The 25,393-nt window shown below is 36.3% G+C and overlaps 1 protein-coding gene across 1 annotated transcript in view; it reads left to right on the forward strand.

Annotated features, from left to right (window-relative positions):
* The first annotated feature begins 5,003 nt into the window (after positions 1-5,003).
* The window catches only part of RFX6 (regulatory factor X6), a 49,274-nt gene continuing 28,884 nt past the window's right edge, over positions 5,004-25,393 (forward strand). Inside the window, exons 1-6 of the mRNA XM_057740158.1 lie at positions 5,004-5,226; positions 5,485-5,635; positions 8,396-8,519; positions 10,221-10,282; positions 20,763-20,840; positions 21,987-22,014. Coding sequence (XP_057596141.1) covers positions 5,004-5,226; positions 5,485-5,635; positions 8,396-8,519; positions 10,221-10,282; positions 20,763-20,840; positions 21,987-22,014 — 666 coding nt within the window. The remainder of the gene's footprint in view (positions 5,227-5,484; positions 5,636-8,395; positions 8,520-10,220; positions 10,283-20,762; positions 20,841-21,986; positions 22,015-25,393) is intronic.

The raw sequence follows: 25,393 nt of genomic DNA on the forward strand, positions 1-25,393 counted from the left end.
TCTGGGAACTTTGTCCAGACTTTGTAAATATTCTTCATAGCAAAGTCTTGGACTAAGTAGTCATTCTTATCTGGTAAGATAGCCTTATAACCTAAACTTGCTTATTTAAATATTGTTTTCTTTATTGAGGTAAAATCCACCATTTTAATCAATTTGAAATGTATGATTCAGTGGTTTTTAGCATATTCACAATCTTGTGCAACCATCGCCACCAATTCCAGAACATTTTCATTAACCCCTTCAAAAACCCCACATTCATTAAGCAGTCAAATCTCATTACCTCCACCACCAGCCTCTCACAATCACTAATCTACCGTCTGTCTTTTGGGATTTGCTTATTCTGGACATTTCATATAGATGGAATCATACAATATGTAGTCTTTATATCTGACTTCATCCACTTACCATTATGTTTTCAAGTTTCACCCATATTGTAGCATGTATCACTTCTACATTATTTTTTATAGCTGAATAATATTCCTTTTTATGAATATACCACATTTTATTAATCTACTCAACACTGATGGACATTGGGTTGTATCTGCTTTGACTAGTATGGGTAATTATGCTATAAACATTAGTATTCAAGTTTTGGTGGGAACATATGTTTTCAGTTCTCTTGGGTAAATATCCAGGAATGGAATTACTGGGTCATATGGTAGCTCCATGTTTAATTATTTGAGGAACTGCCAATCTGCTTTCCACAGTGGCTGCATTTTACATGCTCACCAGCAATGCATGAGACTTTCAATTTCTCCACATCTTATTTTCATCTTTAAAATTATAACCATCCTAGTGGGAGTAAAGTGCTATCTCACTGTAGTTTTGATTTGCATTTCCCTAAGGAAAATGATATTGAGCATCTTTTCATGTGCTTATTGGGCATTTGTTTATCTTTTTTAGAGAAATGTCTATTCAAATCCTTGGTCCATTTATAAATTGGGCTATTATCTTTTGATTGCTGAATTATGACAATTCTTTATATATTTTGGGTGCTAGACATTTATCAAGTAAATGATACTTAAGTATTCTGCCATTTTGGGTGTTTTCACTTTCTTGATAGTGTTCTTTGTTACACAAACTTTAGCGGAGTTCAATTTATTTTTTTGTTTGTTGCTGTGCTTCTGATGTCATATTTAATAAATATTTCTTAAATCAGGTCATGATGATTTACACTTATGTTTCCTTTTAAGAATTGTGCAGTTTTAGCTCTTATATTTGGGTCTCTGATCCATTTTGAGTTAATATTTATATATACTGTGAAGAAGAGTTTCGAATTCATGTGGAAAGGATTTCTTTTGCCTGTGGATATCCAATTGTTTCAGCAACATTTGTTGAAAAGGCTATTCTTTTTTTCATTGAATGGTCTTAGCATCTCTGCAAATCAGTATTTGCTTCATGTATCTGGGGGCTGTGTTGTTAAGTTCATAACTGATCTTACTTTTATTTGAATGTAGCAACAATATGAAATTTATTACCTGAAAGCAATATAAGTACTTTATATATTTAAAAAGTAATCTTGGTGAACATAAAAAAGTTAGGTGAGGCATAAACTTTCACAGAAATTTCATAGTATATGGTCACTCCAGATCACAGTATGCTCAGAAAGAGTCTAAGCAAGGAACAAGATGTTTCTCAGAATCATTCTGCAATGACAGAGAAAATTTCTTTTTTTTTTGCCTATGAGCACTAAAAGGGACCTAAAATTTCAGAATGAAATATTAGATACCTTTTATTGAGTGGTTACGGTTCCAGTCACTGCATTAGTTTCTTTTTTATAATGTTTTATTTAATTCTTACATCAGTGCTATAATGTGGTGTCATGTCAGCAGAACACAAGTCAAACAGTCATCTACAAATGTGATTTATGAGAAATCATTTCTAGGAGAAAAAGGTAAAGGAGTAGGGATAGAAGGACAGAGGAGGGAAAGAAGCCAAACAAGGATGGGATTCCAGGAATTGTCCAGCAGAGGATGCTTCAGCCTGATCCCACAGAGGAGCTGTGGATTGTAAACTGCAACTCAGATTTATCCACCATGAGGTCAATGAGCGAACTTTTATTCCCCTTAATCATCAGTCATTGGCTAAGGAACACCCAGGGGACGTATAAACACCGAGGTGTTTGGGCTTGCTCTGCCTATGGGCAATGGTGGTCCAGTAGCCGAGGGCAGTTCCTCCAAAGAAGAGTCGCAGGTGTTTTCAAGTCCTGGTGGTGGTGGAGCTGGTTACTGGAAACAAAAGGAAGCTGAAGCTGGAAAAAGGGTGGTTCGAAAATGAGAGGGGGATCCAAGAGGATCTGGACAAACACCCATGAGTCTGCTACAGATACATACTAGTTTTTCCAATTAAGAGAGAAAGAAACAGAAAGGTTAAGTGCCCAGAGTCACAAAGAGAATGAGTGCCAATGTATTTGACTCTAAATTCCTTTCTCCTTTAACGTGGTGCCTCCAGTCATGAAGATACTGTCATTTGGGAACTTCCAAGAATCTCCTTTTTCATATATTGCTGTGCTATTTTCTTCAAAGAGAATAAATGTTTTCAGATATTCTTTGTTTGGGATGTGTCAAATTGCATGCAGAATTTTGTATGTGTGTATGTGAGTGTGTTTTGTTTGTTTGTTTTTCTTCTGGGGGGAGAATCTATGGCTTATACAAATTTCTTAATGGGAATATAAAAAACAAAATGTTTAGAATCAGTATTTTAACAGATCATTCTCTATATTTACCTATTTTCCTGCCTAGGATTTTATGACTTGCTTATCATTATTATGTCTCCTAAACATTATTCTCATGAGCTCAAATTATAGTGATCAAAAATGGTAATTTTGGATGATGGAAGCTTTTTTCCCCTGCTCAGAGCACCACTTTTATTGCAACCCATAAGTTTGAGAGGGATTGGCATTAACTCTTTTTTAAACATTTGGTATAATTCAGCATTGATGCCATCTTGTCCTAGGCTTTTATATGTTGGGAGTGTTTTTATTACTGATTCAATTTCTTTACTTATTATGTCTCTCAGATTTCTGTTTCTGATCAGTAGTACAAACAACTTACATGTTATTTTGTTAGGCAGAGATTTTACTTAAAATTAAGGCAAAAGTTCATCTAGAGCCTTAAATGGCTTGTGTTTTCACTAACTAATTCAGCTGGGTAATTGCCAGATATTCACTTAATGTCTGTATGACTGACATATCCGCGCACACACACGTGCATGGGCACACACACACACACACACACTCAACCTGGATATCAAGTGATTTTTTTTTTTGTTTTTGTTTTGTTTTGTTTTTTATTATTTTTTTTTTAGGTTCAAGTGATATTTTTTAAAAAGAATTTTTTTAAATCCCAGTAATTTTCCTGAATGTTTTTCTTCTGACTGTGTGATATAAGTGGGCAGAGTCTTTTTGTGTACAGTTAACCAGGACCTCCTTTACAGAATGAGTCTGAGGGTGTCTCTGTAAAGAAGGAACATTCTAAAGTTAAGTATTGTAGAGCTAAGCGCCATGTACTGGGAAAGCTCTGAGGCTTTGAGGGGGGACGGGGTAGAGGGGATTGATCCTCAAGGTTGTGGGGAGCGGTGCTGGTACAGCCTCAAAGCTTTGAGTGCCTGGATGGGTGGATGGCCCCAGCCTGGACCCAGCTTCTGCAGGTACCCGGTAAGGAGAAAACCTTTGACAGAGAGGTGGTGCCTTTCCCATAAGTGGTGCTAAAAAGTGGGTAAGGGTCAAATGCACTCGTAGTCTTGGCTATATAGCCAAGTTAATGCTCTTAGGTTGTATTACTTCTCCCCATAATCCACCCTCAGCCATCCACCACCTTGGGTCCCATTTTGTTTTCTCTGTAACATTTTGATGTAATATAGTTTAATATTAAATTAAATTTCAGGGGTGATCTATCTTTCTAATGCTCCAAATGAGGATGACAGGTTGCAGGCTGTGGTGAGGCAATGTGAACCAAAGCAGGATTCTTGCCCTTTCTGCAGAGCACTAAGCATATAGATAGTAAGCACAGGGCGTTATCTGTCAAAAGAATAGAAGATGGAAGGAATGAAAGATTATGTGGCAGTCTGGCAACACAGACCCCAAGTCTACTGACTTTTCCTTCTTAAAGAGAGCACAAGATATTTTCCACCACACATGACTTTCTTGCCATTTTGGATTGGCAATGAAATATGGCAATTTCTTTCATTTTCCATTTCAACAAATGTCCATTGCACTACTACTAGGTATAAAAAGTGAGGAATCATCAGGGACACGTTTAAATTACAAACTATGTAGGAAGTGAATGCATCTTTTTCTCCAAGCTCAGGGCCGGATCCTGGAGGGCAGAGAGGCCCGGCATTCTGCACCTGGGAGCAGGGCCGTCTGGACACTTGTGGGACGTGGTGGTGTCTGTCCAAAGTCACTGAGAAGAGCCCTCACCACCCGCTAGGATTACTCCAGAAATAAATCAACCTAGCCCATGTTGTGCAAAGGCTGAGCATTGCTGGGGTCCTCTCTCCTGGCCCGGGCATGCACAGTCAAGGCTGTCTGCTGAAGCATCCTTGATGTCTTCTGAGAGTAGAGATGGGGACAGTTGCTTTTTCCCTCGGAGAGACAGTGGAGTTTCTCCATTCTTGCCCGGAGCTTTAGCTGTGAAAAGAGTCCTCAGTCCCCAGCACAAGATGAGAGGACGGGAAAGAGAGGGAAGGAGATGTGGGGAATGGGACTCAGGCTCGACAGGAGCAGGTGAGAAAGTGAGTTCCGAGCTGAGCATCTGCCAGGATGGCAGACAGGTGGAGAGAGGCAGTCCCGCCTCGGCCCACCGGGTTCCCAGGGCGGCCTGAGCTGTACCTGTGCCCGGCCTTCCTTCTCCGCGAAGCCCAGGGTATCCCGAGCCGCAGCCTGCGTCCCCGCCCCGGCGGCCCCGGGTCCCCAGCCCCGCCCCGCCCAGCCCCGCCCCGGCCTCCGGGCTCCGCTGGGAGCCGGTCGAGCGGCGGGTGCCCGAGTCTCGGCGGCCAGGAGGATGGCCAAGGTCCCGGAGCTGGAAGACGCCTTCTTGCAGGCGCAGGCTTCTCGCCAGGTTTCCCCCGAAGTCCAAGAGGAGTGTTGTGTGCAGCTTTTGGGCAAGGATTTCCTCGTTTACCCCGAAGAGAGGGTGTACCTGGCGGCTGAGGCGCAGCCGGGGGGCGCGCTGGGCAGGGGGGAGAAAGGGGACGACCCGGAGCTGCGGGTGGGAGTTAAAGCCGGTGAGTGCTCTGCCCCCTCCCGGGACGCCGCTGGGACGCGCATGTATTTTAGAAAGGGCGTCCAATAATCAACACACCGCAGACGTAGATAGATTTCCCCTAGGAAAATGTTTGTCAAATAGAAGTTAAGTCTAAGGGATTTTTCACAGCTCTCCTCCTAACTCCCCATAGGCCACCCTGACGGCGAGATACATTCAGAGGCTAATTAATTGATTTTATATTCTGATTTTCTTTATCATCTCTTCAACTTGCAATCAGAAATGCATTTAAGCAATGGTAACTTTTCCTCTGGAGAAGAGGATGCGGACAATCGGGACAGCAAAACCAAAGCAACCGACCTCTCTCAGAAGAAAAGCATCACGCAGATTATGAAGGATAAAAAGAAGCAGACTCAGCTCACCCTGCAGTGGTAAGACTCACCCAAGGGTAGCCTTAAGCACCTGTTGAATTTTTTAAAGTCAGTTTATTAAGATTCTTTGCTTTTTTCAAGTTGCTTCTCCCTCAGATTTTCTTGGAGAAGTTTAAAAGACCAATTAGAAATTCATCCAGAAATTGTTTTCCCTGTGTATTTGGTATAGACACATTCTGGTACTGGTGAAAAATGATCTGCAATACAATAAAAACCATCACTGTGCATTATAGACTAAAACTATAATTTTTTCGAATATAAGCAATAATGAATATTTTTTATGACTTATTTGTTTAACCTGTAATCAGTTCAGTCCTTATATGTGTTATTTGGTAGTTTTATGTTTATAAAACATGATTCTGAAAAATAACTTTAAAGATGGAAAGATATTAACATTGCCTTTATCCATAGAGGGCATATTCAAAATTATGTATCGGCGATAGGATGAACTGCGTTTGAACTAGAAGACACAGAAAAATCAGCTAAGATGTCGCTATTAATGTACATTAATATTCAACTATTTTTATAGTACCTTTTCTATGTGATTTATTATAGTGAAATACCACTAATTGGATTTTGTGGAAAATCTTTTAAAACCAAGAGCTTATCAGTAGGTTCTTTACATATACAGAACATTTTATAATATTGTTCTAAAAGGAAATCTAAAGTTAAAACATAATATTAAACTTCCCTATGTAGTGTGAAGAAATAGAACTGTAAATTTCTTCCCAAATTCCAAATAAGATGCAAATAAGTAAAAATGTCTATTTGCTGATAAATTACATAATCTGTTTATATGTAAAGTGTGATCTAAATCTTAGAAAAATACAATAGAAAAAACATCTTTAAAAAACTAGTGTATCTTATTCTATTTAAACATGGAATTACAATTTGCATAAACTAAATTTTTGTGATTATATCCTTACCTCTTTCAAATATTTGAAATATAAACTAAATATCCTTCTCAAATTATGGTTTAACTGTTGAAGTTGATATCCCATTTACTTAGTTAAGAATATACTAGAGGAGTAAATAACTGAACTAATTATCTGAAATATTTAAGACACGACTATTTTCTGTAGGATAATTGGAGCTAAAAGGTTTTGACTTCAGATATGTTATGAAGGTCTTTTGAATGATCACTTCCATTATTCATTTCAACTTGAGTGAATGGAAACAAAGTTGGGTTTTTGTTTTATAAATATAAATGTGTTACAGTTAAAGAAAAAATGTCATACCCAAAATCAACATTGTACTTATTTCTAGGATTTTTCAGTATTTTGAAGCCAGATGAAAAAGTGGGCATTAAATGTGTGTCATTAAAATACAGTTTTAAATAGTTGAATATTTCTCAGTAATTTTCATATTTTTCGAAACTATAAAATGTCATTTTGTTTGAATTCTCCATACTCTTTCCTAAAAGAAAAATGTTAAAAGCTGGTACAAGAGTATAAAGCAATTATTTTCCCAAAAAGAGCTTAAAAAAATGTTATATACTTTTTTAAAAAGCCTTGGAATCCTTCTGATCATTTTTCCCTTATGATTATGGATTATAGTGGGGATGTTAAAAACTAGAATTAAAAATTAAAGTGAAAAATCTGCCTGAGTAACTTCAATTTTCACTGTCAACTAGGTGTTTGGTTTTATGTATGCAAATTGGGTTTTGATTCTTTTTTTTCCCTTTGTCATAGAAAAATGGATGTCTGATGCTTTACCTGCTTAGGAACACGTCCTGTAGCTTTTATCTCATGCACCTTAGGAACGTGTTAAATCAGAGCTCTTGAAGAGTTGCACTTAATTTTAATATGAATGCATATTCTATGTTTCATTGTTCTTGTATGGTAGTAATTATGATTTTACTATACATAAACAGAATATAAGTAAATTTTATCCAATATCATCTACTGAAAGTTTAGAAAAATTGAGAGTAGAATCTACAAGTTCTGATTTCTTGATTGCTGTTCAGATGTTTATAACACTTAAATATCTCTTATTACATTTATATAAATTGTGTGTAATTGCAATTGCAGGCATCCAAATTAAATGAAATTACTTCTAAATTTTCAAAGTTTATATAATTATGTTTATAATATACAGCTGAATTTATATGTCACGTTTAGAGGCATCTATAGAGAATAATATTATGTTTCGAGTGTACAGGATCTTTTAGGTAGTTATAAGCACTGACTACAGCAAAAAAGTGTAGAGATAGAAATAGATTGGTACCATTTCAAACTTAAGTGAAGTTAATTTACTCATGTATTTTGCAAATCAACGTATCACCGTGCTTCCCTAACTATTCAATGTTCAGAACTAGTTTGTGAATGAAAGGAAGCGATTGTAGACATTTGCCAACCTGAAGGCTGGCAGCCCTTCAGTGTTGAAAATGTTATTTTAAAAAACCATCACCTTCATTTTCACTATTCATATTTGATTATCACAAAGGAAAGCATGATGAATAGTGAAGATTTACACAGACGAAAGACCTATTCTTTGGGATGTGGACCAGGCAGGAGTGGCTTTGTCTTAGCCATGGTATTTTAACTCCACTAACAGGTGTTCGCTGGGGTTCTTGCTCTTCTAACTTTAATCCTTGTGACTGTATTTTTAATATTATCCAGAATAAAAGAAGTCTATATATGTCTGCTCATGAACTCATATAGAGTCTGTATGCAAAAGGAGCAGTAAATCAATGTGAGAGGGGAAAGGAAAGAAGAAATAAAGAAAAGGTTTGACCTAATTCTTGGCCCTTTTTCTTAGGCTTGAAGAGAATTACATTGTATGTGAAGGAGTTTGCCTACCACGGTGCATCCTTTATGCACACTATTTAGATTTCTGCAGGAAAGAGAAATTGGAGCCAGCCTGTGCAGCCACTTTTGGAAAGGTAAATAACACATATTGGCTCTACTACCTTACAACTGAAGTCATGTCAGACAGAAAGTATGGAAACAAACTTATCTGTTCAAGCTTTCTTACAGAATATTAAGACATCTGTTTTGTAAATGAAATCTTTTAAGGGCTGTATTTGGAACTACTGTATGTTTAACCTAGATTTTACCTACTCTTTGTTTTACCTTGAACTACTATATGTTTTGAATATTAGAACCCCGGCTATCAGAAGATTGAATGTGACCTTAAAGGAAGCTCCATCTGAGCAATACTATTTCCCTTCAAAGAGGGATACATTAAAGAGTATGGTATGGCCTGTATTGAGAAGCAGAATTAAGTGGAGGTGGCAAGTATCTTGTTAATGTAATTGGTGATTGTGTTTATTCTATTTCATAAATAGTTCTCCTAATTCTCCATTTGCTCTAAGTATATTTACACCCCAAACTCCAAGATGTTGTGATGGGATTGGTTAAATTTCTCTCATTCAAAAACATCCCTTTTTACCCAAACCGTGTGGTTAGGATGTGAATCTATATAACTGACATTACTGTACTTACATATGTTAAGCTCACTTTAAGAATCAGGAAACAATCTCAATCTCTTGGCAAAGCCTTGTTCTTTGAGATTCTCATCATGCTCTATTGTCTAAGAACTGAGAATATCCCAGAAAAAATGTAGGAAGCTTAGATCTCAAATATGGCATCTCTTATAAACTGAAATCCAAATTCTAACCTGTAGAGGGACTCGTTGTCTAGAAAATAATGATTACTATGGTCTGGCTTCTCAGTTTTTTTTAATAAAATAATTTATTAATTTATTTTGAAAACCTATCTGTTTACAGGAGACAGTGTGATAAGGGCATGGTAATCCAGTGATTTAGGTTCTAGGCTAGACTCTAATTTGTTGTGAAACCTGAAAAGCACTTAACTTCCTCAAAATTCAGTTCACTCACTCTGTAAAATGAGGAAGCTGAGTAAGACAACTTCTAACATCCATTTTAACTTTAATATTTTACTAGTCCCCCTTACGGCAGTAATTCTTAACTGTTTGGGGAGCCATGAAACACTTTGAGAATCTGATAAAAACTGCAGAACCAGTCCCCGAGAAATTAACACATTCATACATAAAGTTTGCCATGGAGCCTTTAGAGGATCATGTGTGGATCTCCTAAGATTCAGGTTAAAACCTCTGTTTTATATAGAAGAGATTTTTGTTCTTTAATCAAATGCTCATTTTTAACCAATTTAGAGAAAGGAACATAGAAAAGAAAAAATTTAAAACACTGCTGTGCAGATCTGGTAAGGCAAAGAACATTTCCATGTCCTTTCAGGGTTGGAGATAGATATTTAATTGTGGGTAAATCTCTGCAAAGAATTACTGTAAAGAAACCCAAATCTTCCCACAAGGTACATAAATAAAGTAGTAATTGCTTTGGTAGTAACATCAAGCAAGAGCAGGTATTGGTATGATCTGCTTTGGAAATTGAGAAAAGGGCAGTAGAGCAATCTCATGAAAACAGTGCCTCCCTCCCTTTGCTGATGTGTCATTACGAATCAATATGTGTATGATATTATTTTTTCCAGACTAAATATTTACTCAAAGTTCAACATTTGCTTTCTAGAATTGATTGATTATGAGAGGCTCGCAAGAGAACCACACACTCTCTAAAAACTAAAGTAATTGACTTTCTTTTTAGACAATTCGTCAAAAATTTCCCCTCTTGACGACTCGGCGGCTTGGAACAAGAGGCCATTCAAAGTAAGACACGCGGATGAGCACATTTCAGATCTATACCTATGATGCCTTGTACATGAGGACTAATGCAATGCGAAACAAGTATTGTCTTTATCAGTGAATAGAATTAGGCATTCTCTTCTCGATAAAGCAGACTTTTATCAACTGTAAGACCAAAAAAGAAAAAAAAGTGGATTTTAGAATAATGTTTAAAAAGCACAATTTACACCAAAAAAATCATAATACATTATTTCTTCTGATGAAATAATCTAAATGAATCATTTTTTTAATCTTAAAGCCATGACGTAAGGGAAATGCACGCATGTAGGGAAAGGCTACATAAGTGACCACAGGGAATCCACAACACTTCCAAGGAGCAAGTCCCACGCCAGGGGTTGAACATGGTCTCAGTTTTTCCTCTGGTTTTCTTTCCCAGATAATAATTTCTTTATATTCCCCTCTTTTCCCTTCAAGACAAATGACATGCACCAATGACTCAACTGAAATATAAATATAAAATAAGCAGTTACATATTCTCTCTCTTGATAACTTTAGCTTTACTTATCTCTTGTGGCAATCTCTGTACAACCTCCAGTTACAGGTTCATGTTCACCCATTAGTTCTTCTGTCCATCATGTTTTTAGTTTTTCCTTTCCTTCTGTCTACAAACATATCCAGATCTCTTCTGTGTTGATAAAAATAAAATCATCTTAAACCTGCTATACTCTTCAGTATTGCTGTTATTTTTCTTCTGTTTGCTATTTCTTGAGAGTAGCTATCTGCTCACTTGCCTTATCACTGATCACATGCCTTTGTCCTGTCCATTTCTTTACCTAGGCAAAAACTCAATGGCTCATTTTTACTGTTACTGATCTTCCTAGGCACTTGTCTAGCATCTGAACCTGCTAATAATGTCCTCTTAAAATAAATAAATATGTAAAAATTCCCCTACGGCTTCCCTGTCACAGCACTACCAAGTCCTCTTCCCTCTTCTGCCACTTATTTTCTAGTTTGTCCAGTGTCTCCTTCTGCTCTAACATCTAGTTCAGCATTGTTCAAAGAAATATAACATGACCACATATTTAATTCAAAAATTTCTAGTAGCCACATTAAAAATTAAGGTGGAACAGATGAAATTGATTTTAATATGTTTTATTTAATCCAGCATATCCAAAACAAGATCATTTAACCATATAATAAAAATTAAAATTATTAGTGAGTTATTTTGCATTCTTTCTTTCCTACCAAATGTTTGAGGTCCCGTGTATATTTTATACCTACAGCACATTGCAGTTCAGACTAGTCACATTTCAGATGCTCAGTACCCACATGTGACTGTGGCTGTTCTATTGGCTAGCTCAGCCTTAGTCACTTGCCAGAAACATAGATCCTACTTTATTATGAATTCTCCTGAATCTGTCTCTCTCCATTCTCACTTTCGAAGACTGGCCTTGACTCTGTCTTTCTAGTCTGTTCAATACACTTCTTCCAAACTGACCTTCTGAAGTTCAGATTCAATCATTTCTCTGTCATCCTCAGACACTTTCACTTGCTCATGACAGACTTTTCTCACCTTGACATTCAGGGTCCGCTATGATTTAGTGCCAAACCATTTTCTCACCTTATCCTCTGCTTCCCCCTTTTCAGCATGCAGCCTATGCGCTCGCCAATTTAGTGCCCAGTTCCCTTTGCTTCCCCCTCAACCGCCACTGCTTTGTTCCTCCTGTCTTCCTCCATGGAAAATGCCCTTTCCCCAGAGGTGTGTTGAAATCCTATCCATTTAAAAGACTGTCTCCTGAACTTCCTCTTCTTTTGAATCTTTTCTTAGCCTCTTGATGTTTTGCAGGCTTTTTCTTTGCACCCTCATAGCAGTTTTTGATACCTATCCTAATGTGAAATTAACTTCTCTCCTCCCCTCAAAAGATAGTGTTTTGAGGACAGAGACTTTGTCTCACCCATTTTCGTATTCTTTCTGTGGTCTGCTGCATAATAGATTATCAATTAATAGCTATTTAATTGATTCCTATTAATGTTAATAGTACTGTGGCCTGAGAAATGAAATGCCAGATTGAGAAAGACAAAATTGGCTCATTCCTTCTAAGCAAGTCAGCATTTTTTCAAAGTTGAATCAGTTTAACTGGCTCATTTCTACTGAATTTGATTCCTACTGAATTGTGTAGGTAGAGAAAAGATTAGATAGTGTTTGAGGTAGATAGTGGAAAAAGAGGCAAAGCAATGCAGAGAAATCCTCTTCACAGGATCCACAAGAGGACAGGCAGGCAGGCTGCAGAGAAAGTCAATTAATCCTAGAAGGAGCCTTTAGGATTAGGGATGAATCATTAACCTTGTCCACTGTGACACAGTGAGGCTCCAGTGTGTAGGCTTATGTTGTAACAATATATAGTGAGTTCAGGCAATTTGTTTGATATCTAAGAGCAGATGCTCAAGAGCACAACATTAACAATTTGAATTTCTTCCTACTTTCCTGATGTGCCATTTGCTTTTTATAACTTGCATGTTATATTTTTGGTATTTTGATATCATGGGGAAAATTTTTTTTTCTATGTAAACTAAGTATGTTGAAAGAAATGGCATGATGTAGAGTTTGTGTATTTTGTCATTGGTAATATTTTGATGCAATTATTCTTACCGAGATAATTTTCCTGACTTTATTTCCAAGAAATACCCTTAGATTTTCTTTTATCTTGGAAGATAATATATCAAATGCAGAGTTGCCTAGTGGTTAGGAGCATGAGGTTTCAAATTGGACAGTTCTGAGCTGCAATCCCATATTTCCATATATAACTAGATGAGCTGTTCAGCTTTTCATTAATAAGTTGGGGATGCCTTTATCTATCAGGTTTTGTGTGAGAATTAGATGAAAAAGGTATAGGAATGAATGGAGACATGAATATGCTTTCAACCTCACTATTCTTATTAGTAATGAAATTAATTATAATAATAATGTAAAATTAATACGATATTAATCACAATGCATCCAAAAATCAGCAGTGCAATTAAAAGTTATTATTTATTGAGCACTACACACACACACACACACACACACATACACATGCTCTCTAATCCTTACAATGACAACACAAGATTGGAATTACCATGTTTTACAAAGGAGGAAACTGCAGTTCCAAGATCACTGACTTGCCCAAGGCCACACAGATACTATAAAATAGCAATGTTGGCATTTAGATCAAGGCTTATGTGGCTCTAAAGTTTGTGCTTCGTCAACAAATAAAGCTTCTTCTTTCCGATATCAGTTATATCAACCAAAGAATTGTTTAATTGAACTTTTGAGTTTTTGAGGTATAAATTTTAATTTTGTCTGATCTAACAGTTGCAAATGTTTATCAATATAGTATATTCTTCTTCAAAGAGCTAGCAACATTTCTCAAGCATCAATCACATGACATTTTAAATTATTTTACATTTAGAGATATTTTCTATAAAAGCTAATTTGCAGCACAAACACAATTTTGCTTTCTGCTTTTAATTTTTGTCCCAAACATTCTCTGTGTTGGTATATCATCTTCACAATCACCATTTCCATTGGCTGTTTAATATTTCAAAAATTTATATTTTATGAAAAATATTTTTATGTGTATGGAAATATGAACAATTGATGAAACACAGAAACATAAATGAAGAAGTAAGCATATTTTGGAGAAACAGGAATTCTTAATTTCTCCCAATTTTACTAGTAATTTTGTAAAACTTTTTACTGTTGTAGTTTTTATAATGGTGCCCAAAACATTCTATCACTAAATATCTATTGAATTATTAATATTTCTAAAATATGAATAAATTTGGTATTAATTTATAAGTAAATAATAAGCTCAGGGCTCCATCCCTTCATTCACTCTTACCATCCACTCCCTGCCAAGAAAACCAGCAATCCCAATGGCAGATTTTACACTTTCTCAATACCAAGATAAAAACTAACTTTGCTTTTGTGTTTTTTTCCTTTTCTTCTCTTCAATTTACCACCAATGCCAATGATATGCCCTGATTTTTTTCCTGTGCAAAATTTTTAAATTTTGATTTTGAATAACTAAAAATGAGTCAAAATCCTATAGGTACAAAGAGTATCTAATGGAAAGTAATTCTTGCCTATTTTATGTTATGAATGTATTATAACAAGGATAATCAATCCATTCATATTTATATTGGTGCTAAAGAGTTTTTGAGGTACAAAGAATAGTAAGAAAGGGTACATGCTGTCAAAAAACTTTCACTATTAATGTTCACGTATTTAATAAACATTTTATTGTGTGTCCTGCTGCTGACTAGGCCCTAAAGATACAATGATTAGCAAAAGAGCTCATGTCCCACCCTTGCTCAAAATGGCTCAGCAGGGTAAGGGAGAACATCGTTGAGCCCACTGAGTAGATTTCATGAGATTTCAAGCACACAGTAAACTGTTTGATTTGAAGTTACATTTTAATTTCTTGTAGACTTTGATCAGTTAAATCTTGGTTTTCAGACATGACGATAAAAGCTGTTATCTTATTTATTAGTAATGATTTAGTGGGTTAATAAAACTGATATGGCAGCTGCTCTTATCATAGTAAGTTATTGCAAGTCCCTGAACAGCTTAATCCCATCATTTCCTTATCAGTTATCATTTGTGTAATGTAAACTAACATCAGGGCTACTAGCTCAGTGGGAACATATGTTTCAGGAATTCTATATAATGACAAAATGGAAAAGAAGAAATAGAAGTGCAGGTATAAATTGATCAGCAAATGAAGAAAAGTATTAGACACAAGGTAAATATTTTAGTACCAAAAAGAGGAGCAATAATTTCATTTGTCCTATTAAATTATAACACGTTCACTTAAAAATGTGGGCATAAAAATTAATTTATAATTCTTCTGTATTCCTAAAATGTAAATGATATCTGTCACTTGGTACAAGGTTAAGGACAGTCAATGCTAATGAATGAACACACTTTTGTTAGATAATCACGAAGACTGCTTATATTATGCAAACATTATTTTAGAGAAATTAGCTAATCATATCCAGGATTTTTAAGCAGTTATCTTATATCTTTTAAAATAGAAATGGATAAAAATCATATAGGGAGAAAGAATTGTGAAATGTTTGGGAATCTTTATTCAGAGTAACCTACAGGATAGGCACTGGCTATTGGTATATAAATTAAAAAAACTAGTTTTCCCACAGTGAGGCACACCTCACTTTTTATTCAACATTTACCTGTATATATTTTTGTTATGCTAGAATATTTCTGGCAAATATTTCCTAGCAAGAATTATTTTAGGGTAATATATTAACAACAAAATAATGATATGAAATGTTGTGAGGTGAAAAATCCATGTATACCTTGTATGAAATTACTCTCCCCAGTTTTATGAGGTTTATCTTCAGCTGTTAGGAAGACAGAGAGCTGCTCATTTATTATCTCTTCTCAAAGACACTAAATCATCACTCAGATGATAAGTTCCTAGTTAGACTAAAAGGAGGATTAAAGGGGAAGATTATTTTATTGGTTCCAGAAGAAACTGGATATGAAATGTGCTAAAGCATTACAATGGTCACTGCAAAATATTGAGATTTATATTTCTATTCTTTCCACCTAAATATACTTATTGCATGTCCTTTACATACATTGTTTAGGTATATAACTTTTGTTCAGCTTTGTTCAACACCAATATTTTACCAGTGACCTGGAAAGGCACAGTCCTAGGAAGCAGTTATTGAAAACTATTGGCTTTAATTTGTATTCTATCAGTTTTCAGATTTCTAACAGAACACATTGACTGGTCAATAAATGAGGACTTTTCTTTACAGTAATTTCCAAGGGGGAATACAGTGAAGGGAAAGATACAATTCCCTTCCTCCAAATCTTATAGGTTAGTAGGGGAGGTAAGCCGTGATACACATACCAATAGTACGAGATACAAAGCTACATGGGATAACTGGCCAAGAGAGGAGTTCGAAGGACAGAGAAATTAATTTTGCCTAAGAGACCAGGAAACACTTCCTGTGTTGAAGCTATGCCTTGAAGCATGAATAAGAAATGAGGACGTGAAGGAAGAAGGGCATTCCCAATGAAGAGCTCAACGAAGTTAAGGCACTAAGCAGGGAAAGCACATGTTGTTTATGGAGAGCAAGTAACTGATAGAAATAGGTAAGTTTATACTGTACTTGTTGTAGAGTTAAATGACTTAGTAGATTTCCTTACATCACATTAGACAGGAGATTTTTTTAATCTCTACCAAATTTTAAATCGTGCTGTGTTTAAGTATATGATACTGTATACATGCCCTTTATTAATAAATTCCTGTTTATAAAATTTTCTTTATGACACAATGTTATTTTTATCTTTTTTCATTTTATGAATTTATTTATTCAACAAATGTTTATTGATTTCCTGTTACAGGGAGCTTATATTCCAGAGGGAGTCTTTGTTTATATATGGAATTTCAAATATGAAACATTCAGATCAGTGGTATAATTCTTAATAATTCAAGTTAGTTATCATTTCTTAAAGATTCATGCTGAAGTTGAAAAGCAAGTGTATAGGCTGAGTCAAGCATATTCAAATTATATTTCATTTAAGAATTTCTAATTATACATAAAATTGAGATATTTATAATTTCTAGTTATGAATAAAAGTATGTATATATACCTATTTTGCATCTTGAGTATGGTCTATTGAAACAGTGCTCTGTGGAGCTTTGGGTTTGAATTTTGTTTTCAAACTCATAACCTTTCACACAATTTTTTCAAACAAATCACATAACCTTTTTGAACTTTGCTTTGAAATAGAGATATTACTTTACTTGCAGGCTGCTGTGGAAATTTGAGATGACGTATACATAAAGTTTTTTGCATGTAATAGTTGCCCAATAAATGGTAACTATTTATATTAGTACCTACTATCACCTGCTTCAATTTTAGCACACATTAATTTTATACTGCTGATCTTTCTTTGCATGCTTTTTACCCCCACAAGACTATCAACTCGTCCAGGGCAAAAACCTTCATCTGTCTCTTTTTGAATCCTTAGCACCTAGCACACAGTAAGCGTTGAATACATGTTTGAAGGAAAGAGTTCACTCTTTCACTGGTTGCCTGTTGGCCAGCATAATTATAAGGTTGTATTGATATAACATGCTCAGCTACATCAGCCTGTCTAAATTATGAGGCATTGCTAATGAGAAATGGACATGCTGCTTCTCATCTGTAGAGTGGCATGTAGCTGACCAAGTCACCTTCCTCGGGTGTCAGTGTGTGTCTGGTTGACAGTGTCATTTACATTTGACCTATGAATAAAATACATTAGTTAAAAGATTTTTTTTTTTTAGGTATAAAATCTTGACTCTAAATGTAGGTGCAGGTATTAAATACTTTCGTTTTTAAAGATGTTCTGTCCTAATGATTAGAAAGGAGGAAGCAAAATAATATAGTTGTTTTATAAAAATAAGGAACAAATGAATTGTGTTATAAAAATATCCTTTCCTTAAAAATCCTAAGTGACAAAAGAATTACAAATTCATGTTACTCAGGGTGTATTGGGTCCTAAAGGATGTTGCGATTTTTACAAAAAGTGATCACCAAGTGATTTTTTTTTAATGGAAGCAAAATTTGCTTCAGGGCTGCTCAATGTAGTCACTGTTCTGTGACTGGCAGGCAGTCTGGCTCAAGAAGCCATGCACTAGGGTGGAATTCAGAAGCGTGTATGTTCCTGACTCAGTTATCCATCTCTGCTTTTCATCACTGTATTGAGAGCTCACATGTGGTCAGGATGCAGTGTGCCCTCTAACATTTGTTGAGCTCACGGTTATCCTTTTGATTTGTCTTATGATTTTTGTCTACCACCTATTAAGGCTGTGTAGTTTCTTCTCAGTCTACATGGCAAACCACTTTCCCATGGTATAATATTATTTACATGTTGAAAAAAGAGAAACGGAGATCAAAGTTATGATAAAAGATTTATCAACTTTTAAAGCAATGCTTAACATGTATTGCTTTAGCAAGTGGCTAAAATGAAGTTACTTAAACTGTAGTATCTATAGAACAAACAGCACACTTTGCAAAAGACCATGAAATTGCAATATATTTCCATTGTAATAGATTCCCTTGTTCTCAAGCTTCTCTGTTTCTTCCAATACAAGACATTTCATTTGGTATCTTAGTTCTAAAGTCTAATAAAGGGAAATATACTTATTTCAGACTCATGTTCATTAACTAATCCTAATATGCTTAGCTGAATATCATCTAAATCTGTTCATTTGTTATGGTTTTCAGGTATTTATCTTATCAATTTCTATTAATAGAGCTGCTTTTGGTAATGTCTTTATGACAAGTTTTCTTCTTTCAGTTTCTAATTATAAACAAATAAATTCAATATTTTGGAGCTTGCTTACGTTTTACATTTCCCTTTTTTCCGAAATACCATAGAGGTTCTTTTCCCTTATCTACCAAGGATTATTTTCTTACCGTAAAAATGGAGCTTCTTCTGTTCAGTTAACAGACTGCTCTTGTCCTTCTACCAAAACTGAGGACTTGGAAACGTGTTGCCAGTCTACCACGTTCATAAAATATCTTCACTACCTTGATCACCCTCCATTTCTGTTTCTCAAATATAACAACTCTTTCTGAAACATTTCTTATTATATGTGTACTTTTTGCATACTTAAAAACTCTTTCTTCTCCATCTCAAATGGCCCAGGGTCATCAGACACAACTTCTCTGCCACTGTACTGCCTTTAGAACCTAATGGGAGAGAAGCCATCTCTGGGACTCACCCTTATAGAGGACTCTGTTCCTGCCCTGCTCCACCTGATCTCCTTCTCAGGAGACAAGGAGTCCACAGCCCTAGTGAATGTGCCCACCTGGAGACCACATCCCCCTTCGAGCCCACATTTCATGTCCACGGGGCCAAGAATTCCAGTCTCAGTCCTGCCTCCTGGGCCTAAGTGGGTCTCTTCCCTCATCGATTCTCAGGAGACACAGACCTGATGGGTGGCCACTGCGCAGCTGTTTAGGGCATGTGCGAGTGTGGATCTTGGACATGGAGGCCGGAGAGTTCTCTGGAGGCCCCTCACAGTGAACAAAGGAGAAGAGGCTGGGGAAAGAAGGGCATTGGGGATGAGCCTTCCCCCACCACCATGTTTCCTCGTGGAACTCCAGGAGTCTAGGCATTTTAAGTTCAGATCTACCTAGCAGATCATTATGGAGGTACACTGTCAAGATAGGAAGACAGGGACATTTTACTTCACAGTGTGTTCGCTTGATTTATATATTTTATGTAATTAGGTACTATAAGGTATGTGGGCCTCTGTTTCTATGCTCGTCCTGAGCCTTGAAAACATTTAGGGGTAGAGTTGCTCTGCCAAGTCCCTTTGTTATTACTGAGGTCAGCAAAGGGGCCTCACTGCCCTGTCCACTTTAAACTCAGATGGTGACGCTAAGAAATGAAGTTTTAAATATGGTTACACTGAAGTCTACTGGAAACCCCCTGATTCTTTTACTCCATTCCTTCCCTGATCTTAGATGAATGCAAATGGAAATGGTAGGTAATCAAATAGGTAATGGTGCTGCCTGATGGGCAGAGAGGGGAAGGGAGAGTGAGGGCAGAAATTAGCAGGCTTTGGCCACCCCTCACTAAATACCCACTGTGACTAGCAGTTGTGTCACGTGTAGCATTTGTACTGGGGTGTGGAGTAAGTTGGGACTCCGCAGTTTAGGAGAATGAGGTACAACTTGAGACTCCATGAGAGGCTGCATTTGCCCATGGCTTAGGATCCATAGATACATTTATAACAGATTATCCATAATTTACATTCATATTCATAAATTTACATAATTTACATCCATGTTTCGTATTTCCATTGACTCATCACATAGATGATTTTCCCCATTGTTGTACAAAAGTTTGAAGTGAAAATGACAGTTATTTGGGCTTCTCATTCCTCATGAGCCAATAGCTTTTAAAGGGTCACATGTTTTGTACATACTCCTACGCGTGACATCGACGTCTTCCTCACACATAATGCCATACTCGTTCCCCTTCCATAGGTGTACTACAAAGGAAACCCACCATTTCCTTATTCCGTTGACCACATTCAAATTGAACCAAGCAATTTGCAGATAGGTACACTTGATGTACTTCGAGCCAATGTCTACATTTACAAATTTAAATGCCTACAGTTAAATGCCTGCACTTATAATTTGGGAAGGGGGTTGAAACCCAATTTTTTAGAGGTTTGAGGGGGATTAGCAGTAGGTGATTCTCCTGTCTTTTTCAAGCTTAGAGCCAGAAATATGACCATAAGTAGGATTAGTTACCATTAAAGAAGGATTAAACACATTAAGATGTTACTTGAAAAAAATCAGGAAAGGAAGATGCTGATCAAGGGGTTGCAGTTCTTACTTGCGGTTTCCTTCAATTCTACATTAGTCTCTTTTTCCCCTTCAAAAAACGACATTAACACAGAGCTCGTTCCTGTTCTTGCTCTAGGTATCATTATTATGGGATTGGCATCAAAGAGAGCAGTGCATATTACCACTCCGTTTATTCTGGAAAAGGCCTGACAAGGTAGAGTTCCACTATCTTCAAGACAAGTTCTCTGTATGTCTTTAAATATGTATAATATTTATTGAATAAAATATGTATAGTATTTACTGAATAAAATGACTTACTAATGTTGCTTATTGAAATGTTTTCCTTTAAGCATCAGACCTTAATTTTAACTTTGGATATTTACGAAGATTGGGCAATTTATATAATTTGCAATCATTAATGAGAAATTAATGGCGAACCAGGTGGTTCACCCAGAGAGATGTGAAAGAGAAAACAGGGAAGCAGAATTGCTTTTAAATTAGTATTTACTTATAAGGCTGAGTCTGTTTTCAAGCTAGATTCAATAAAATAGAAGCAGAAAATATAATTCTTTTTCTAAGAGATAACCTGTTTTAAAGAACTGTGTGCTTGGACAGTGTCTTATAAAGATGAAAAGCTTATTATAATCATCTCTAATCACATATTCTTCGATATACCAGCATACCTTAGTAAGATAAAGCTACCGACCTGAGCTACTGAGTCTCTGTGAAAGAAAAAACACAGATGAATAGAAAGAACATATTGCACTAATCTGCCATCAGCTATCAGGAGGAGGTTACTGACAAGTAAGGTGACATGCAGTGGAACCAGTGATAATATGCGATTATTATTTTTTAAAATACTGGAGCTCCAAATGATTAAATCTTCATCTGAGATTGCTTTATGGCATGATTTACCAAGAACTGCTCTTAGCTCTCAAAAGAATGAATTAGTTTTAAAGTAAAATATCTTGCAGAAAAAAATTAATTTTAGTCACCTGAGTCATACCAAGATGAACTCAGATATTACAAAGAACATAATGGCAGCTTACTAGCCACTACTCATTGTGAAGTGAAAATACAGGCCAGAACACACAAATATTTAATATCAAGTGTGCTTCGATTGCCTCAAATCTTACCTGACTTCCCTAAATATCCTTTATTTTACTTTCCCATAATAGACCTATTTTGTAGGTAAGTTGAGAAAGATGCTTGGGTCCCTTTGAAAAATCAAATAAATTCCTCCAGATTTATTTAACTGATCATGATATAAAGTTATTACTTTTGTAGGTCCTCTGTAGGTCCTTGATAGCTATAACTGTATATTTATTTTTAACTAATGAAAAATGTTCTGATTTTTAAGGTTTTCTGGAAGCAAGCTGAAGAATGAGGTAACAATTATTTTCATTTCTATTTTACATCTGTTATAATTTGTATTACAAGCTTAACAATAGGAGTTATTCATCCTTATTGGCAAATATAGAAATAACGTTATTTACTGAGTCCCTTGAATGGCTAAGGACTTCCAGCAGAGCTAAGTTAGATTTCGGGCAACTAATGATTCTTTACATGGACCTACTGAACAACCTCCAATTAACCTAGGAGGGGTAATTTTTCAGTTACCATTACCTAATATCAGATACTTAAAAGATTATTTTAAAAAAGACCACTACGAATCCAAGAAATTTTTATTTAAATATAAACAAAAAGCCTAAAGCTGAGGATATGGAAAGAATTGGTATTTGGACTATACCTATTTAGATAAAACCTTTAATAGCTACCGAGAAGCCCAAATGTTATGATGTGATCGTTTTACTCTGTGTGTGTGTGTGTGTGTGTGTGTGTGTATTAGTCAGTTTGCTGATCTCTTCTGCACTGGGGGTGGGGGGGGGCAGAGGTGGGAGCTAAGGAGAAAGGGTCCACCATATACACAACACTCACTTTCTCCCTAGACTCCCCTCCTCTTTCTCACTCCCGATCAAAGAACAGATCAGCAAACTGCCTTTATCTAAATGAGTTAAACTACCATTAGGGACTGCATGGCTAATTAGGCACATGATAAGGCCTTCATTATCCTCAGGTTAACTAATCATTAAAAGGAGGAGCACAGAACTGAGGGCACATGACATTGTGTTATATGGTAAATTTGGACCTGAGGTAAATTGTAACTCCATTAGTTTGGTGAAATGATGCAAGCATATTAAGAAATAATATAAACCCCCAACCCTCTGAAATGACCAATTTCTTTCCACCAATGCTTTTAATACAGTTAATGGCTAATTACATAATAAAATCCTCCACATTGCTCTTTTTATCAATGAAATAATAGCCCTTTATTAGATAAACAGTTGTGAAAGTGCAAAAATATTGACTCAGAAATACACTTCAGTTGACTGAAGTTTATGTCAATAGGGAATTTAAGTCATTTCTCTCAGGTGTTCTTTCTACCACTTTGAAGAGGCTGGTGGTACCAGCGGTCCATTAGCTGATACAGCATGCAGATGTCAAGCCTCACTTTATCGAATAAAAGAAAAATCTTTTTCAAGTCTACTGCTTCCTCCTTAGAAGAGCACAGTAAAAACTCAGGTGTCAGTTTTGTTAATAAAGTAAAATAAAATATTTTTGTTAGGCTATACAGCCTGTTTTTTTCTAAAGCTACCTGAAGTATCATTATTGTGAAGATTATATAAACAAACACAGTTAAGGGCTTTCTAAAGGCTCAAAAATACTCTACATACTTTTTTTAAAAATTATGTTAAAATATTTGTTTAACAAAGTTGAAATTTTAAAAAACTATTTTGTACATGGAGTGACCAACCATCACGGTTTACTCAGGATGTGAGACTTTCATTGCAAACCTTCACATACTTTAGGTCATTTGAACATTAAGAATGGTCATGTAGGGAAAATAGGTGATAATATTGCCAGTTTACAGCTAAGGAAACTGAGGCTGAGAAATGTGTTTTCTTAAAAATTCAGAATAAAGTTCAATTTTTTAAACCCATGGTTGAGAGGTTAATCAATAGATATATGTTGTTACAGGTACAAGTGGACAAAATAGTGAATGGACAGATTTGATCCTTTACAGTGTAGCAGAAAAACATATCTTGAGCAAGTAATCATAACTAATTACAAAAGGTGTCTTGAGGGTTAACCTAGTTTAAGTGATTAAGGACATTTCCCACAAGAAGTGACATTTAAGGGAAGAACTGAGAATATGTAGGAGTTTGGAGGAGGAGTAGAGGAAAAGAGAAGAAGAGTTGTCCAGACAGATGGAACAGCATAGATTAGGATTTCTCAGCCTTGGTACCACTGACATTTTAGGCCAAATAATTCTGTGTAATGGGAGATGTTCTTTACATTGAAGCATGCTTAGCAACCTCACAGTGTCTCTGATTTTTATCCACCAGAATTCAATAACTCTCCCTCCCCCTCACTGTGAAAACCAAAAATGTCTCTGACATTGCCAAATATCAAACACTGGAATACGAGAAGGCAAACAAGAGAGCATCATGTTATAGATATGTGGTTAGTCTGGATAAGAAAATATCTGAATGAGGATAATAGCCCTAGGGATGGAGAGGAGTGACTGATTTTAACTAGGAAACACTGGAAGAGAAGCAACTAGAAAGAATAGAAAGATAAGGGGTTCAATTTGGAACTTGCCATATTTGATGTGCTTGTAAAACATCCAGTGTAGACTTGAAGTGAGCAGTTGGATATATGTGACTGGACAAGAGGATTTAGGTATTTAGTTTGATGGTGACTGAAGTCATGGTAATGAATAAAAATGTTTAGGAAAAAAAAAGTAAATGAGAAGAGAAGACATCATGAGAAAAGAGTTGTGAAAAGTGGGAAAGAAGAAGAGGGTCAGCAAAATAACTGAGGAGAATCCAGAGTGATAAGAGGAAGGAGAATACAGTGGCACAGAAGCCAAGAGAAAAGAGTGCTTCCAACAGAAGAGAATGATTTCTTCTATCAAATGGTGCTAAAAGGTCATCAAGATAAGGACTGGAAAAGATCTATGAAGCTAGTTAAGTGAAGATAATTAATGACTGCAGCGAGAGCATTTTCAATGGATAGCTGGGATTTGATTGGTTTGTGAAATGAGTGGGCAGTGGCATTGAACATAGAAAATTCAGTCAAGTTGAGGGTGATAGTTGGAGGAGGAACTGACATTTCATTTTGAAGGGAGATTAGTCTATGGTTCTAATGTTGGTAAAACAGATTCAGTAAAGAGTAGAGATGGAAGATATGAAAGAGAGTAGAAACTTGAAAGTATAGTGCAGTGAAGGGGTGGGCAAGGAAGAACTTCCGAGTGGAGGAAGTGACCCTAGAGAGAAGGAACACGGATTTCATTAAAACTGGAAAAAGATATGGGTTAGTTCTGATGCAAGTGGGTTTGGTGGTTTTGAATTTCTTTCTGAGGTATCAGCAGTCAATTAGGTCATTTTCTGTAAGTGAAATCTTGATAGGGAGTAGTAATAGTTCGAAGAACTTTAAAAAAGTCCCAGGGACTTCCCTGGTGACACAGGGGTTGAGTCCACCTGCCAATGCAGGGAACATGGATTCCATCCCTGGTCCGGGAAGCTCCCACATGCAGCAGAGCAACTAAGCCCATGTGCCACAACTACTGAGCCTGCACTCTAGAGCCTGAGAGCCACAACTACTGAGCCCATGTGTTACAACTACTGAAGCCCGTGTGCTGCAACTACTGAAGCCCGTGAGCCTAGAGCCCGTGCTCCACAACAAGAGAAGCCACTGCAATGA

This window comes from Hippopotamus amphibius, chromosome 6, assembly GCF_030028045.1.
Source record: "Hippopotamus amphibius kiboko isolate mHipAmp2 chromosome 6, mHipAmp2.hap2, whole genome shotgun sequence".
Classification (NCBI taxonomy): Eukaryota; Metazoa; Chordata; class Mammalia; order Artiodactyla; family Hippopotamidae; genus Hippopotamus; species Hippopotamus amphibius.